Here is a 17,849-nt window from a genome sequence, read left to right as displayed (position 1 = left end):
TCACGACGCTTTCCGATCTTTTTGAAACTCCATATTTGGTTAGAAATATTCATTCTCGGATCTACATATTCATTCTTTCATTAATTCATTAAAAATTCAGTCTCGGATCTAAATGCGCAGTAATCTAACAATTTGGTCACTATCTGCGCATAAACGTCACCTTTGTGTCACGAAAGTCTTGTTTTCTCAAAACTTTAACTGGGAGATGAAAAATAACGTGAAATATGAGGGAATTTGAACTTCAGAGCTTAAAATCGCTTAGATCTGTCCCTCTAATTTGTATAAAAATCACTAGCTCGTCAGGGAAAGAAAGTAATCTGACAGTAAGTTTGCGTGATACAGTAAACGCTGTGAAGGATAAAGCACTTGGAGGAGAATTTTCGAAGGAATCTCCGAGCTATAAACTTATCCTCGCCAGATCAAATAGTGAACTGATTGACTCGAAAACTCTTGAGGAAGAAAATGTCCGAGATAATGGTGAGCGCCGAATTTCAAATTAAGTTTTAGAAGTGGATATTATTGTGTCTTCAGACCTTATAATTCAATTTACCGTTGTCAATATTATGATTTCAGACGAATTAATACTCTTCAGAAAACGACCTCACGCTACTGCTGATGTTGCTGAAAAAGTAAGCGTTTTCTCGAATATTCTAAATTTATTGTAGAGTAAATGATCACAATTCCAACTTCTTAATGTTTTTAAAGAAATTATCCAGAAAATATCTTTACGTGTTTACGGTGCAAGCTAGATTTCTGTATTCATTTTAAATCAAATCAATCTAATTTTAGAAGTAACTTCTATTTTGCTTTTTATGTGTGGATAAAAATAGGAGGTTACGCCGTCCGAGATATTATTGAAAGGCAGACTGACAAATTTACATTTAGATTTCAAGTTACTCTAATATAAGTCATAAAAGTTTTACCGTATGCGCATATTTGCTAGTTTAGGCCCAGTAATCGAACTTCAAAATTAGTTTTTTTCCAGTCCTGAACTTATAGCTCTTTTATCTCTTCAATCGTGTCATTTTACTGTAGTATTTTGTACTCCTACTCAAGCAGCTACGTTAAAACAACTCACTGGCTGATGAAGAAACTGCCTTCTAATGTGTCTTTCACAAAAAACTACATAGGAATGCAAAACTAGCTCTTACCAAGTCCCTGACCTGAAAGGGGTCAAGAAGCTAACTGCCAAGCTTCCCGCTGGGAAGATAAAGGAACCGTCTCTCAGTTTGTCACCTCCCACTTTGGATGTAAGCAAGAACTTCATTTATTTCAACCCTCCACATCTTAACATCAGTATGGATATTCTCCATACTGTTCTCTATACATTTCCTAAGGTGCAGACTAGGAGAATTTGTTTAGCAATAATAAATGTTATTTAACCAGGCTGACCTCTTCAGCATAAAATGCTGATATCAATAAGGGCCCTACAAAAAAAAAAAAAAAAAGAGGTAAATTTCTAAAAAGAGCCGCTGCTTTAGTTGGTGATTATTTCCTCTATTCTTGTGACCTTAATGAATAATTCAGGTTTATTGTAAGGAGAAAATAATGAGATGCTAGCTACTCTTAGGGGTTGACTGGTTTAATAACAAACTGTTATGTAGATAAAAAAGCAGCCAGGAAATAAAAACAACTACAGCATTTACAACTTTCTGGCTACCTGTTTGAATTATTGAGGAAAGAAAAATGTGCAAAGCAGGAGTTTAGTTACAGCAAAATAAAAAGAAAATTTGATAACAGACTACTGGAGGTAGATAAAAATGAAGAAATATTCAATTTGTTGTTGACAGAATTACAACAAAAATGACAGGCTGATTGAGTAAAGCCATCAAATAATCAAAACAGCACTAATGATTTAAAACTAATGTAAGAATTTGAGGAAAACTTGAGATTACAAATTATGATCATTAATTTAAAAGAGACAAAATCCAGCTCAGCTAGATTTTCTTATCTGCTCTTGTATGTCCAGTCTTAATATTCCCTGAGATGGGACTCATGGAGATGCAAGCAGTAGATGATTTCCATGAAATCATTACAGAATTCAACATGTTACCATAAAATAAAACTTTCATATTTTCTTATGATAAAACAATCAGCTTTATTTGTCACACCTAAGGGAAATGATTCTTTCAAAACACTGCCATTCTGCAAAATGATCATGTTGTTATGTCTTCAACATTTGATAGCAAAACAGAGGGTTATATCAAGGCACTGCTGAAAACCTGTTGCATGACACAATCAAATTTTAACAACAAGCCAAATTGAAAAACAATAAAATCACCATTTGGACAATTTTGAATTTCGCAGAAGTAAAATTTAGACTAGATTATATGTAGGTAAGATCCCAACACAAGGTGTCAAACTTTATATTTTTGCTGCTTGTCTATTTTATATGATGTATGATTTTACCCCTCTATTTAAAATTTTATTTTTACAAAAGATGATGTTAATCTAGGCAATGATGTTTGGGTATTACAGATGAAAAACCTGGTTCCAGTTGTATTACTAAAATTGACAATTGTAAAAATATAACTTGATTTGTTGATTTTAGTTCAATTCAGAACTTAGAAGGATTCTCATCTCCTTGATTGACTCTTCCATACTCCTTCAGTCTGTGAATGCTTCTGATGAAAATGATAGTGCAGGTATGCAACAAATGAAAAATGCTTTATTATTTGGAAAATGATCAGAATGGGAATTTCACTATACCTTCCCTAGCTATCACGTAACTGTCTTTCATTTTGATTTCTCTTAGACTGACTCAATTGAAAGCAATCTCAGTCTAAAGTAATGAATTAAGCTGGAATGTAACTTGAATCTTTGATAATAATAATGTAGTCTGTTAAATTTGTCAACTTTTTATCAGTGAACAGGTATTTTTGTTTCTTTTGTGATTCGTTTGTTACTGTTACACAATTATTTACCACAATTGGCAGTAATTTTATAATCTGATAGGCCATTATTTGCCTTTGTCAATAAGAGTCCAGACAACACTGTTCATATCAACTAGTCACGTAATGCCTTCATTAGCTCTCAAACATGGATGACTCGGAACCTTGTGAATCCACAACATTTTGACCATTGTGATGAAAAATATTGTTGTCAATAAAAGTACAGACCACGTTTAACCACAGTCAATTAGTTTATATTATGCACAATCACTAGAAGAGTTAATTGATGTTGTTTGGGCACACACGTATGTTTTATATACAGATTTTTATATAATTACTGGACTTTTTTTTCAGTTCAAGAAGAGGACACTCAGCCTAATGTTGATCCAGTAAGCTAACAAACAATAGTTTTATTTCATCATCAACATGAAGTGTATTTCTTGTGCTTCAATTTTATTCCTTGGTAGCAAATTTTTCAAACCCTTTGTTATACACAAGTACAAGTAACAACAACAAAAACAACAAAAACTGTATTTTTATTCTCTGATTACAGACTTACATAATTGAAAATTCTTGTTATAAAAATACATGTCTTTGATTAAAATGGTTTGCCCCGCAAATAGCTAAGAAGCTAGTCACGGTGGGGCAAAACAAGAACGTGATTAAACAATGAGCAGCGTATCGGGTATTAAGCTGATAAAAACAGATACTACACTTGATCTTAGCCAAAAGGCAGAGAAGCAAGTTTTTCTTTTCTCTACCATTGTGTTAAAACCTGAAACATAAGAAAGAAAAGTCAGAACAGTTTGAACCTGAAACATAAGAAAAGAAAAGTCAGAACAGTTTGAATAAAGAAATGAAACCAAATTAAAATAAATTTGAACCAGGGCATTATTATGATTATCTTAATAGCTTTTAGTGCAGTCATGCATCAGTATAATTAACAATTATTCCACTTGCGCTTGTTGGATATGAGATGATAGATAGCCAACGATAATTGGTATTATTAAAAACTGGATCATTGGATAATGCAATTCAAGACTTTTTATTGGCTTAGCCATTATGGTATGAGCCGATATACCATAATCTAATATCTGTACATTGTAACATCTGGTTTCTTCTTACAAAATAAAGTTGAGAAGATTTTTCTAATATCTTGGAGGCATTTTTTTTAAGAAAACAATTATTCTACTCGTGCTTGTTGGATATGAGATGATTATAGCCAACTCGGCGCTACGCCCCTCATTGGCTATCTATCATCTCATATCCAACGCGCGCTCATGGAATAATTGTTATTTAACTATTATTATATACCTATTAAATTTTTTATTGTTGATTTTGCAGACTGTACTCAAGCAATTAATAGATATGGGATTCAAAGACACAAGAGCTAAAAAGGCTCTGATTTTGAACAGGTAAGTTAATGTAGAATTTATGATCATGACAATTTTTCCTCAACTAACCCCGCACAAATGATGATGAGGGAGCTTAAAGACAAAACATTTGCTTTACATCTAATAAAATTAATGACAAATACAGTCTTATAGGGATAAATACATACTGTGTAATCATTATCTGATCAAGGATAGTTACAATCATTGTAACATTTCTCCCTTCTTATCTAAACACCAATGTGTGATTTATTTCTCTATTGGAGCTCAAAAAAATTCGTCAAAGTCTGCCTCCTTACTTTCATGGGGTGTCATGGCTTTGTTGATACTTAGCTTCCTTCTAGAACATGTACCTGGTTGGCACAAGCTTGAACTGGTCAATCCTTATACTTGTCTGGCTTCTGTTTCTCCGAATTGCAGTGTATCTGTGAGGATTATTTTATTATTTTGTTTAGAAATGTCAGGTATAAAAGAGAAATTATAATTGCACAGCTCACATCTTAGTAACTTGAATTGATAGAACAGTTACAGTAACTGTTTTAATTTTTTTCCCAAACCCTCTGATCCTCCTAACCTTGAATTTTGACAGAATGTCTCCTGTGCTGGCTATGGAATGGCTTCTACAGCATGAAAATGATGCTGACATTGACGAGCCTCTGACGTTAGGAGCAAGAGCTGGGAGAAGCTGTAGGAAAAGGAAGGAGTTTGTTCCCAATCCAAGGGTGAGTTACCTTCAGCTTACAACACTGTGAGATACTTAAAATGTTATTACACATGTGCAGTAGATAGAGCAAGTTTGTAAATATACAGTGTTTTCTTAGAACATTTAGGAAGACGAAATTAAACTGGGTCATTATGTATGAAAGCAATCCTTGCAGTTATGAACCCTACTTATGTAGTAGTGGAGGTAAAAAGGTAAAGTTTCTTTAAGAGCCTAGTGGCCCATTAGGCCAGTGCTTAACTCCGGTTTCTGTAGCATGAAGCAACTAGGAGTATTTCTACTCCCCCCTGGATGGGATGCCAGTCCATCACAGGGTTACCCCCCAGCATTAAATTTGCCGGTACCCATTTATACACCTGGGTGAAGAGAGGCACTGTGAGAGTAAAGTGTCTTGCCTAAGAACACAACACAATGTCCCGGCCGGGGCTCGAACCCAGACCACTCGATCAGGAGTCAAGCGCGCCAACCATTAGGCCGCTGCACCTCCACAGTAGTGGAAGTAGAGCCAAAAAAAAGTTCAGGCCTGTATGGGATTTGAACCCATGATCTCTGTGATACCAGTGCAGTGCTCTACCAACTGAGCTGACAAGCCAACTGGGATCTGGTCATTATGTTGGTTCATATTTAACCCATTGAAGTGATAAATCAATGAATTTGAATATATGAATATCATATAATTATGTGTACTGCGGTCTCATGAAATGTATGAAAGCGATCCTCGCAGTTATTGATCTTACTTACGTAGTACTTAGTGGAAATAAGGCCTGAAAAAAATTGAGGCCTGTACAGGATTTGAACCCATGACTTAATCTGTGATACCAGTGAAATGCTCTACCAACTAAGCTAACAAACCAACTGAGAACTGGTCATTTTATTTAAGCTGTTGCAGTGAATTAAAATGAATTTGAGTATATGTAAATCATAGAGTAGAGCACTGCACCAGTATCAGGATTTTACAATAAAGTCTACAAGTTAGATATGAATAACAATTTTTAATTGTGATGTGCATAATTTTTAATTGCTTTAAGATTTTGTGATTGACTTAATATCCTTTGTTTTGTGGTGCAGGCTGTAAACAACTTGAAAGAAATGGGTTTTCAGGAGGAAGAAATTCTTGCAGCACTCAAAGCAACTGGGAACAATCAGGAAGCTGCTGTGAGTATGATATTCACAATATTGTCTACCGACTGTAGACTATTTTTGTCTTGATTGCAATGAGTTCCAATTCTTAAACTAAAAGAATTAAGTTGAGGGAGCAGGGTTGGCGTAGTGGTGAGAACGTTCGCCTTCTACCAATGTGTCCCGGGTTTGATTCCCAGACCCGGCGTCTTAAGTGATTGAGTTTGTTGGTTCTCTACTCTGCTCCGAGAGGTTTTTCTCTGGGTACTCTTGTTTTCCCCTCTCCTCAAAAACCATCATCATTTGAATTCATTTAATTTAGAGTTTATTTGAATTTACACACAACCCCACAAGCTGTTCAGCTTTAAACATTATCGTGTCTAAATAAAGGTGTTATTATTATTATTATTATTATTATTATTATTATTATTATTATTATTATTATTTTTCCAATTGGTGAACATTTTGTTTCAACAAAATTACAAGGGTTTGTATACCTTTATCTGGAAAGCTTGTTCCACAAACAGAGCAGCTTGTAACAAAATGTAAGAGTTTCCTATAAACTTTTAGTTAAATGTCATTCAGAAACAACAGTACTGTAGGTGTAGATACCTGTTTCAATCATTATTATGTTTAAATTGACATTAATTAATGAACTTTCTATTAATTAATTAATACTCTCAAAACATTGTGTTCATGTAGGAAAAAGGTACAATAATGTGAATTTAGTTTTATTTTTCAATGACAGTGCATACAGTAATTTGCGTGAAATAATTTCAGATTGATTGCTTGTTTTGTTGATAGTGCGATTGGTTGCTTGGTGACAGACAGGGAGGCGTAGGAGATGTCAGTGAAGGCCTGGACCAGTCTAGGTATGTGGTAAAAATGTCAGTGATACCATAAAATTGTTCTTGACTAATGAGGCTCAGGATGAAGGGTAATGTTAGTTTTTTGGGTTTTCCAGATGTGTGCCCTTATTCAGAAAGGAGTATTTCTAAAAACTCGCTTTTAACTAAAATGCCAGTCTTCTGCTTTCAATTGCAAGTACCCTTTTTTTCGCTGAAATGTTACCCTGTGCACTGTGCAAATCAGGACAATTTTGACAATATCATCAGACAGAGTTGTGTTGCATTGTACAAGAATGACAGGAACAGCCCATATCTCAAACTTCCCTATGAAGGTATTTGTATTGTTACCTTTAGGGTTGGGGGGTGGGGTGGGTGGGGCTTTTTACTCATTGGGAATTTCCAGTAGAGGGGTTACATGTATCACAGAGGCAGAGCCTTTGGAGCACTTATGGTATGCGTTTGTTTTGCTTCACTCTGTGATTAATGGTGTGCATTGAGCAAAATAAACATTTTGCCTGTGATCTGATTTTTCTTCAGTCCACTGTATCAGGCCATTATGGAGAATCCTTTAGTCCAGCTTAGTCTCAATAACGCTCGAATTCTAGGAGGTATGTATGTACATCTAAAGCATGAGAATTCAATAAGATTTCATTTTGCCGAGTGTCATAGCCTATGTGTAGCCGTACCCTCGCCCCGTGGGGTTTCTCCACGAAGGGTGCGGCTAAACGTAGGTACTTGTGTCAGTTCTGTTTTTCAAGACAAAGAGGTCAAAATGTGACCATAAACGAGACACGAGAGACGAGACGAGCTGAACAGACACACGGCGAAAGCGTAAGGAAAAGTAAAGGGGACAAAATCACCAATTGTCTCGTTGCGCTCGACTATTCGAGCTGTACATATATTTTTATGTAGGTAATGTGCTTATTTGGGTAAGGTGCTACGGGTTCGGTTTCTCTTTCTTGCTTGCTAACCGCTCATGAATAATTTTTTTTCGATGCTATGGCGAAGTAAATCCGAGCAAAATGTTGCAAACGTAAACATTCATAATACTGCGTGCCACGATGGACAAAGTCGAAAAAATATTGAATAAAATGAAAGAATTTGAATGACGCCATCAGTTTGTCTTTAATTTGATAGTGCATAGGCGTCGATCCATTATAGCGCACGTGATATTAACTTTATTGTATAAATGATAAAATAGTAACAATTTTACTCATTTACTCTTCTGTTTTAACGGAGTGCGGTTCTACGATCACGCATTATAACTCAATTATTAATCATTCCTGTCATCAACTTCTTTTTCAGCATTTGAAGACATGCTAGAAAATCCATCGACAAGTTCATTTTACATTAACGACCCAGAAACTGGGCCAGTTTTACTGCAAGTCTCTCGGATAGTGCAGGGGTTTGCTAGATGATACTAAACCATGTTACTAAATCTGTAAATATTTCGTGTATCAGAGTAGTACAGTCTTGTAACTCTTCTGAATAGAGAGTCTTATTTGCTTGTCATAGGAACATGGCCCCGTAACGAAGTAACCGTAATTGCGAGTTTCAAGAGGAAAAAGTCGGACAATGACTTAAGTTACAAATTTTTGCATCTGTTTTCAAGCAGGGATTTTTGTAGAGTGTAAGGTAGCTCACTTTTGGCGCACAGTGCATGGAAACAGTGGGGAATTCCAAATCACGGACAACAAAATTGTGTCCAAGTGACACTGTTACTGTGAATAAGTTTCGCTGGTAGAAGTTCTGATACTTATTGTACCACAAGGGTACATTTTCTACCCAAGACTTTGCTTATAGTTTTTGTAAAGTGTTGAGTTCTAAAAGTGTTCCTGAATCCGTTTGATTTATATCGCTTTCGTTACAAAGTACATCTTAAGTAATGACACTGACCGCGGTTTGTGATTCCAGAGATTGGCATAATTATATTTTGTGCACCGCTATTTTGAATCCAGCCGAGTAACCCGGCAACTAACTTATGACGTAAAAAGTCTTCTTCCTCATGATTACGAGCCTCACAGAAAAGGCATTCTTGACTCAACGAATGATCTTTTGCGCTTGTCTGTGAACGGCACCCTGTAGCTTTGGCTGTATGATCAGAAGCTCGTTTCTCGAAATTCCCTGTAACTTCACGGGCCCATAGCCATATTTTTTTTTTTTTTTAAATCTGAACCTGAGGAATAGTGGGCGGGCCTGAGTTGAAAAACTAGTTTGTTTTTATTTCATTCCGTGATATTCTTACCGTTTGAATTTCAAAACTGTCAATATCTCGATCTTGCTCATTATGTTACTGGAAGCTTCGAGAGACGGGCCAAACGTGGCTGAATTTTCAGACTAAATATTTATTTTTCATAATATGGTATGATGTGGTATTTTCTGAACATTTATTATCAGTTTTCAATGGCTAGGTTTCTATGTAGAATCTCAAAAGGGAGTGTGAGCTGTAATCAGTTTCCATACACCCTTGTTAATAGCAGTGATAAAAAATAAAAAAAAATAAAAATTGAAATCATCTGGTTTCTGGTGCACATTTCCCTTTTAATAAAGCTAACAAGAAAGCTGATATTTTCTTTGGCTATGGAATTTGGAGAGAACATTTTCTTCTATTTTTTTTAATTTGCTCAAATTATTCCTTTCTAAAAACCCATTGTGGGACATTTTGTTTTTTTTTCAAGTTACTAGAAAGTTATCTGACCCTAATCCTGTGGGGGAAAGAAAGGTGTCTTGGCCTCCTTTGGTTTTCTCTCTCTTCAATATTTGCAAACCAAGGCAAGGGATGTCAAATATTGTTTAATTTTCTATTTCTATTTTCTTTTGTTTGTAAAATAACAGACCATTAGTTTGTGATCATATTTCTGGTTTCGCCCTAGTAACCATCAGCTGGTGTAAGTAGTTATAACTTTGGAATAATTTCAATTGAATATTTTAATATTTTTTTAGGGAAATTTTCAAAAGTACAATATCTCGATGCCGTAGCTCCTGCTTTAGTGATGAAAATAAACGATAAAAAAGGTTTCTTCGTGTGTCGCCATCGGTAAAGCTACTTCCAAGCCTAGAAAGATTGCAAGATAAGATGTGAATTAAACAAAGTGGAATTCATTGTCTTAGTTCAGTTCAGTGACGAAACACGCCTAGAACTTGACAGAGTTCTTGTGTGTGAATAGGCGTAATGTTTTTCTCGCGCTTCTCAATCAATCAATCAATCATATCCTTTATTTAAACACGATGAGGTTTAAAGCTGGGAGCTTGTGGGGTCGTGTAAATATGATCACAATAGCAATAAGAATAGTGTCACTTAAAATCACTTTACAAAATATACAGTAAGAATAATAAAAATGATTTACATTGAATTGACTACAGCGTTTAAAACATAAAAATAGTTAAAAGCATATAAAATCTGGGTAGTGACTGGACTGACTGTGCGCTAAAATCGAGATCCTTAAAATAAGAGTCCTTCTTCACTTTGCGATAAAAAACTGAAAACTGGTCTGTGAAATGTTTCGAGACAGCGTTCCAGAGTATAGCACCTCTATAGCTAATGGAGTTTTTAAGAAACTGCGAGTTAAAACGCGGGCCGATTATATTATTACGTCTTCGAAAACTGTATGTGGTGCATGGTTTGTTTGTTAAGTATGACAGAGCCGTAGGTGCTTCACCTATAAACTAAGACTTTGAAACTTCAAGGAAAATAATATATAGCCAGAAGTCATGTGTAGGATTTTTAAGATGAGCTCGGGAGGCTGTCTTTGACGGCTGTTTAATGATTTCCTTAGCAGTAAACGTCTGTAAACATCAGATCGTAGGTGCTCGCGCGAGTACACGCAATTGTCAGCGGTAGCTAAAACAGATCATGAGCAAATGTCGATCTTATAGAATCCAGACTTTTAAATGCGCGAGAACGCGCGTGGAAATTGCTAAACTCGCGAAAGCTATTGCATGAAAACAAGTCCGGTGACCCCTTCTTTTTATTGTTCCAATATGATAATAACGTCGAAAGGAATCATCAGAAAAAAAACTAGAAAATTCTACTGAAGGAAATTTGTGATGTGTGAAAATTGCCCTTTTTGTAGATTTTCTGAAATTCCGCTCCGTAGAAATTTTTAAAAATCTTTGTGCATTTTCCTTTTCGAGTGCCAAAAGCAATCACTGAAAAAAATCAGGGAGTCACCGGGTTAGTTTTCGAATTATTTAAGCCACAAGCTAAAAATTGCGTCTGAATGAGCCTATGAAAGCGTTGCCATGGAAACTGCTAGTGACGAAATGACACTTATTTTTGGATAACCAATGATTATTTAATTCAACCCCGTAAAAGTGTTCAACTGGCCTTGGTCAGTCTTTCTGTTGTATTCTTTCAAAGTTACAACCATCAAAAAGATGAAAACTGGTACGAACCACCTTAATTAATCGAAGTTTATAATAGAGGGTTAAAGTATTTCAGTTCGAATGTCGGTAAACTACCTCAGTAGGCATATCTCGGGTTAAGTTGTATATAATTCTAGCCGCCCTACGGTGAAGTACTTCTAGCGAATGTAGAAGCTCTGCATTAGGGCAGCCGCCCCAAGCGACTAGTCCGTATAGAACTGATGGTAGTATTATCTTGAAGTATAAGTCCAATCGGGCGTTTCTGTTCAAGAACGAACTCCTTTTCAATAGGCGCAGTTTGTTTACAAAATTCTTTGCTACATTAGTCAGGTGGTGGGTCCATGAAAATCTCTCGTCGATAGTACCACCCAAAAGACGAGAGTGTTTCACCCACTCGATCCAATCCTCCCCAATTGTCACCGAATTTAGTGGCCCTATGTGGGCGACTCGTACCTCTCTTTGGCGCTAAACTCCCCTTAGCGAAAACTCTAAACAAGAGAAGTCCCACCTGCCGTTTGCCAACCTGTGAAGAAGGCGATCAGAATGAGCGATCTTGGAAAAGGAACTTCCTGGATTTTCTTAGACCTTGCTAAAGTCGGTAATAAATCCGGGCTTGGATCCCCTCCCGGATGTAACTTGTCATCTACAGGAGAAGTATGTTTCATCAGATACAATGTTTTTTTAATCAAAACGGTTTTGAGGATCATAACAGTTCGGTGCGCTATCTCATTTTCATGTGGCTGTGATTGCCACTACTCGCTGAACGTATTTTCTGAGGACCATCCTTTTTACCAAGTTATAGAGGTCATTTATTGAAAATATTAAAATCCTTGCGTCGTAGAGATTGGTTTTACGTCAGTGAAGCATGTTTTGATGTCGTGGACGGGTGATCTCAAGTAAATCTAACGTCTGTTAATAATTAAGACCAAAATTCCAGGAAAAGATTAAGAAATTCCTCATTTGAATTGAACCTGGATGAATGACAATATTCACTTTCACCAGAGGCTATACTTCGCCTCTTTTGCTATGCAAAGTACTTTAATTTTAAGTAAGTTTATCTCGACCAACAGAATGAAAGCCTTAATCGACACAGATCGAGACGCACAGAAACGCACAGATCGAGACCTAAGGACAGCCAGGGAAACTTTCCTACTCAAACAACGTTTTATAAGCGGAAAACCTGTCAATCCTAAAATATAGTGGCCCCTTTGTCTGTACTTTCCGAGAAATTGATTGTAACATTCAACAAAATTCTGAGAAAGCTTAATTCACAGTTCGGCTCATAATCTATTTTATTTTTTTCTCAGTTCGTGAGCGGGCGGTATTCTACAAATCCTGCAATCTGATTGGTTCCGAGAGCGGGCAGTATTCTCCCCATCCGGCCCGCTCACAGCGGTCGGTATCCGTTTCGCTTGAGTCACTTTGCAGAACATCTCAAGCTTCGTTGCAGGTTTTCACAAATATTTCTCATTTTGCCGGCCGGGAAGAATTTTTGAGCAAAGACTTCGGTCACGACCTTTTGGCGATAAATAATATTCATTCTTTCTTCTCTCTCGCTCTCAAATCACTATAAATTTCCTCTCAGAAACCGGAGGAATTTGATGAATAAAAGTCGAATTGAACCCCCTTGTGTCTAGCTGGGAAGAATCTCACTGACTTCAGCTTTTTAGTCGAAGAAAGACAGATTTACACACACCACTGCAGAAAACGAACAAGAAGACGAACAACTCAAAACGATAGGATCTAAAAGTACCTACGAGTGACCACGATTGACCACGAGTGACCACGAGTGACCACGAGTGACCACGAGTGACCACGAGTGACCACGAGTGAGATTAAATCCAAATATCTCGGACTAGGTTTACACTAGAGGAAATTGTTCCGGATTCGTGATGAATCCGAAACGTTTTAGTACTGGATTCATTCCGCCGTTCACACGAAAGTGGGCGAATCCGAAATAAAAACTCCCCGGTTTGGTCGTGTCTCCGGAGATTTTGAATCCGGAATTTAAAGTGGGAACTTTGAATCCGATAACTTTTGAATCCGGAAAGTTTTGTCGTGTAACTGCTTTTTTTCTGGAATCCGGATATTATTTCCACCTGCAATCTTTTGAGTTTGCGGTGAAACCAAAATGGATCTAGTGCTAACATTGCTGGCGGTCTCCGATTGCCTAATCTTGTTGCAGGTTCAGGCGATAAATGTTATCATGTGTACCGCAGTATTTCTGAAGAAACACAAATTATTATTGCAAGGAAGTTTAACGTCAGCCACACTTAATCGCCGACGACGTAGACTGCTTGGCATCTGTCCAACTCAAATTTGCCTCAGTGGCATCTGGATCTACTCGAGCCATTTTTGGGGGAGGCATTTTCACTTTGTCGATCGAACGACGAAACAACACTGGGCTTGGTAACCATTTGATTTCGAATGTTCCCGGAGTTGTCGTTGTGTGCAAACGGTCAGGAATCCGAATATCCTTTCAGTGTAAACGCCTACGAATCCGAATACTCCAAAATTGATGAATCCGGAAACATTTACGAATCCGGAAAACTCTCCTCTAGTGTAAACCTAGTCTCAGTTTTGTTACTATGACGTCATTACGGAATCATTTTCGCTTAATTTCATGAAATAATGACTTACTCACGAAAACTGAAGTTATTCACTGTATAAACGCATAGCGGACGATTTGAAAAATATGAAAAACAGATGCGATAATATTTAAAATTAAAACTTGCAGTGTGGACTATACATTACAGATTGCACAGTTACAATAGGTTGAAAAGAAAAACGATTTTAAGAATAGTCATAAATATCACATGACCATGTTATTTGGCTCTATTTTAACAACCCAGTAATGTCAGTGATCAAAACCTCACTTTGGAAATTACCATTCAACTTTCAAATGTACTGCCGACGAGAGGTCTGGACAAGCACTTCATTGGGTTTTGCGTCGTGAACTCACTACTCCCAGCGTCAAAATAATAGTCCAGCTATTTTCTTAGCTTATATATCGCTTGGGTCGTGAACAATTCGCATGACTGATGTGTTTACCATGACATATATCTTATTAACCAAGCGCGAGGACCGTACTGGGAGAATATCGGCCCGAGGTCTTGACAGTACGGACCGAGTGCAGCGAGGTCCGTACAAAAAAGACCGAGGGCCGATATTCTTCCAGTACGGTCCCGAGCAAGCTTGATTAATAAGAGATTTATTACACGACTGAAGTTCAAAGGGACACAAGTGCGGTATCATTCGGGACCATTCGTGACAGTGCCCGGTCCAATACTTAGAGAATATTGGACCGGCAATAGAGCATTTTGATTGGTTGATTTTAGTTATTGGCCCTCTGACTGCCCGAGTGGTGTAATAAAACTTTTTATTACACCTAACCTCTCCGTATGATTCCAAAAATAGTATACAACAATAACCGTGGGGAACTAGGCATATGGTATTTCGAAGACTGGACTGGACTGGACTGGACTGGACTGGACTAGTAAAACGCGGACTAGTAAAGCGCGGACTAGTAAAACGCGGACTAGCAAAACGCGGACTAGTAAAACGAGGACTAGCAAAACGCGGACCAGTAAAACGCGGACCAGTAAAACGCGGACTAGTGAAACGCTGACTAGTAAAACGAGGAATAGTAACGCGCGGACTAGTAAAGCGCGGACTAGTAAAGCGCGGACTAGTAAAGTGCGGACTAGTAAAGCGCGGACTAGTAAAGCGCGGACTAGTAAAGCGCGGACTAGTAAAGCGCGGACTAATAAAGCGCGGACTAGTAAAGCGCGGACTAGTAAAGCGCGGACTAGTAAAACGCGGACTAGTAAAACGCGGACTTAACAACGACAACAACAACAAAAAAACAATTTCATACGAAGGCGATCACAAGACTTAATGGCGAGCCAATTTAGTGAGTGACAATCCCTGTTTGACCTTTAAGCTACACATGGGTTTGACATGCACCAGATACAAACGAATTTATAAGTTTAGGCTAAGAAAGAATTTTATTCAGCACCAGTTCAAAATCCTAAAATACACTTTCGTCGTAAATTTCACGGCAGAAACGCAGGAATTCGATGCATAAAAGTCGCATTAAATCTCCTTGTGTCTAGGTAGAAAGAGTCTCATTGACTTCAGCTTTTCGGTGGAAGAATAACCGATTTACACACGCCCTTACAGAAAACAAACAAGCAGACTGAACACTCCAAAACACATATTCGCATTCATTTACAATTTGAATTTCCGTGACATTTTAAAACGGAACAGAGGTAAATCTTCGAAGATTAATCGTCGTTGGAAATGAAAAATACTTTTCGTAAGATCTCTGTTTTTCTCTTTACGAGAAAATCCTGGCATGATCATTTAACTCGTGTGTGTTTGTCACACCAGTATTGCTGTTTAGCGTATGCTTCTTTACTCTTCAATTGACAGGTGTCACATCGTGACAGTTACTCATCAAAAAAATTTTTCAAAATGTGCTCGGAAGCCTTTAATTACCTTTACAAATAAAAATGTTTCGGCGAAAGCTTTCTCTTTAATTTGAAGAACGCGAATGATTTAGGGCTACAATTATGAATTTAATTACGGGAAAATCCTCCTTGAACCTAACAATTTGATAGCGAGTGAGTTATAAAGAAAACGAACCTTATTCAAATTAAAGAGAAAGCTTTCCCCGAGACATTTTTATTTGTAAAGGTAGTTAAAAGGCTTCCGAACAAATTTTCATACATTTTTTGAAAAATAACTGTCACGATGTGACACCTGCCAATTGAAGAGTAAAAAAGTCATACGCTTTTGAAGCAACAGCAGTACTGGTGTGACGAACACACACAAGTTAACTGATCAGGCGACGATTTTCTCGTAAAGAGAAAAACAGAGATGTTACACAAAGTATTTTTCATTTCCAACGACGATTAATCATCGAAGATTTACCTCTGTTCCGTTTTAAAATGTCACGGATAGTCAAATTGTAAGTGGATGCGAATATGTGTTTTGGAGTGGTTCGCCAGTAACTCTTGTGATCGCCTTCGTAAGAAATTGTTTTTTTGGTTGTTGTTGTCGTTGTTAAGTCCGCGCTTTACTAGTCCGCGTTTTACTAGTTCTCGTTTTACTAGTCCACGCTTTACTAGTCCACGTTTTACTACTAGTCCGCGTTTCACTAGTCCGCGCTTTACTAGTCCACGTTTTACTAGTCCAGTCCAGTCCAGTTCAGTCCTCGAAATACCATATGCCGCTTCAGAATGGGTTTGTGTGTTTCTTGTGGCATATCGTACTTTGAGGACTAGACTGGACTGGATTGGACTAGTAAAACGCGGACTAGTAAAACGCGGACAAGTAAAACGCGGACCAGTAAAACGCGGACCAGTAAAACGCAGACTAGTAAAGCGCGGACTAGTAAAACGCGGACTAGTAAAACGCGGACTAGTAAAACGCGGACTAGCAAAACGCGGACTAGTAAAACGCGGACTAGTAAAAACGGGGACTAGTAAAACGCGGACTAGTAAAACGCGGACTAGTAAAACGCGGTGGAGCGGCTACTGGCCATCGCAGCTGTTGTAACGCTATACCCAAGACTGCTTGCGCGAGAACACTAGAATTGTAACGCTGTTGTGTTTACGTCGTATTACTATTTTACGTTACGTCGTAAAATTCTTGTTTTATTTGGTCTTACCAATTTTGGTCCATTCGAGCCGGATACAAATCAGTCGCTCACGATGAGCAATCAAAAATCGTGGCACCTGGTCGACGAATGTGTGATATCACCGCTTCACAGCAGCCTTGAAGTGACTCCTGAAGATTCGGTAAGCCAGGTCGATTCTGGTCATTCGAAAGTGCTTTCTCGCTCTAGTTCTTCGTCGTCCTCGTCAAAAAGAAAAAGAGACGCTAAAATAAAGGCCTCCATCGCAAGCCTTCAAGCAAAACAGCTTGCCGAACGAGTTAAGAGAGACAATGAAGTACGTGAACAGGAGTTTCAAGAAGAAATGGCTCAAAGGGAATTAGAGTGGAAACTTGAATGTCGAAAACGAGAGCTCGACCTACTACGAAAGAAAAGAGAAGACGAAATGGCTGTGATTTCCGCTCAAAATCAAGCTGAGGTGGCAAATCTTGAGCATGAAATACTGGGTCAAGAATTTAACGAAGGAAAGGCCTCTAATGATGAAATCTTCAAGGTCAGTAAATCTTCGCCATCTTTGAAACATTATGTAGTGCCCAGTCCTAAAGCAACCTCTGAGGTTGAACGCAAAGATAGTCCCAGTACTGAAGTTGAGCCCGGGATTACTAAGGGATACATTTTCCAAGAACTCAAAGGAGATGTTTACACAGAGTCATCTCTGGATAGAAAAGTTGTCTCATGTGAATACTCTCCATTGCGTGCAATTTCCAAGCCCTTGCCAGTAAAGGATCTAGAGTTCCATGCAGCTCATAGCAATAGCCTCACTTTAGGCTCTACTCTGGTACCAGTTGCCCAAGCAAGTGAATCAGATATGTTATCACTCAGTACTACAGTGCA

General features: G+C 37.8%; 1 protein-coding gene and 1 pseudogene across 1 annotated transcript; one reads left to right on the top strand and one right to left on the bottom strand.

Annotated features, from left to right (window-relative positions):
- Positions 1 to 141: 141 nt before the first annotated feature.
- LOC111346892 (ubiquitin-associated domain-containing protein 1) lies at positions 142 to 10,323 on the top strand. Its single transcript, XM_022954151.2, has 11 exons — positions 142 to 477; positions 574 to 629; positions 1,131 to 1,250; positions 2,552 to 2,645; positions 3,246 to 3,280; positions 4,236 to 4,306; positions 4,872 to 5,004; positions 6,072 to 6,158; positions 6,927 to 6,994; positions 7,508 to 7,578; positions 8,276 to 10,323. Exons 1-11 carry the CDS (start codon positions 225 to 227, stop codon positions 8,386 to 8,388), a joined length of 1,101 nt encoding a protein of 366 aa, XP_022809886.1. The 5' UTR covers positions 142 to 224; the 3' UTR covers positions 8,389 to 10,323.
- On the bottom strand, positions 3,485 to 3,636 carry LOC148733713 (U2 spliceosomal RNA; annotated as a pseudogene).
- Positions 10,324 to 17,849: the final 7,526 nt, after the last annotated feature.

This window comes from Stylophora pistillata, chromosome 4 (genome assembly GCF_964205215.1).
Source record: "Stylophora pistillata chromosome 4, jaStyPist1.2, whole genome shotgun sequence".
Classification (NCBI taxonomy): domain Eukaryota; kingdom Metazoa; phylum Cnidaria; class Anthozoa; order Scleractinia; family Pocilloporidae; genus Stylophora; species Stylophora pistillata.
The sequence above is the reverse complement of the archived record's forward strand: the minus strand, read 5'-3'. Positions and strand labels throughout refer to the sequence as shown.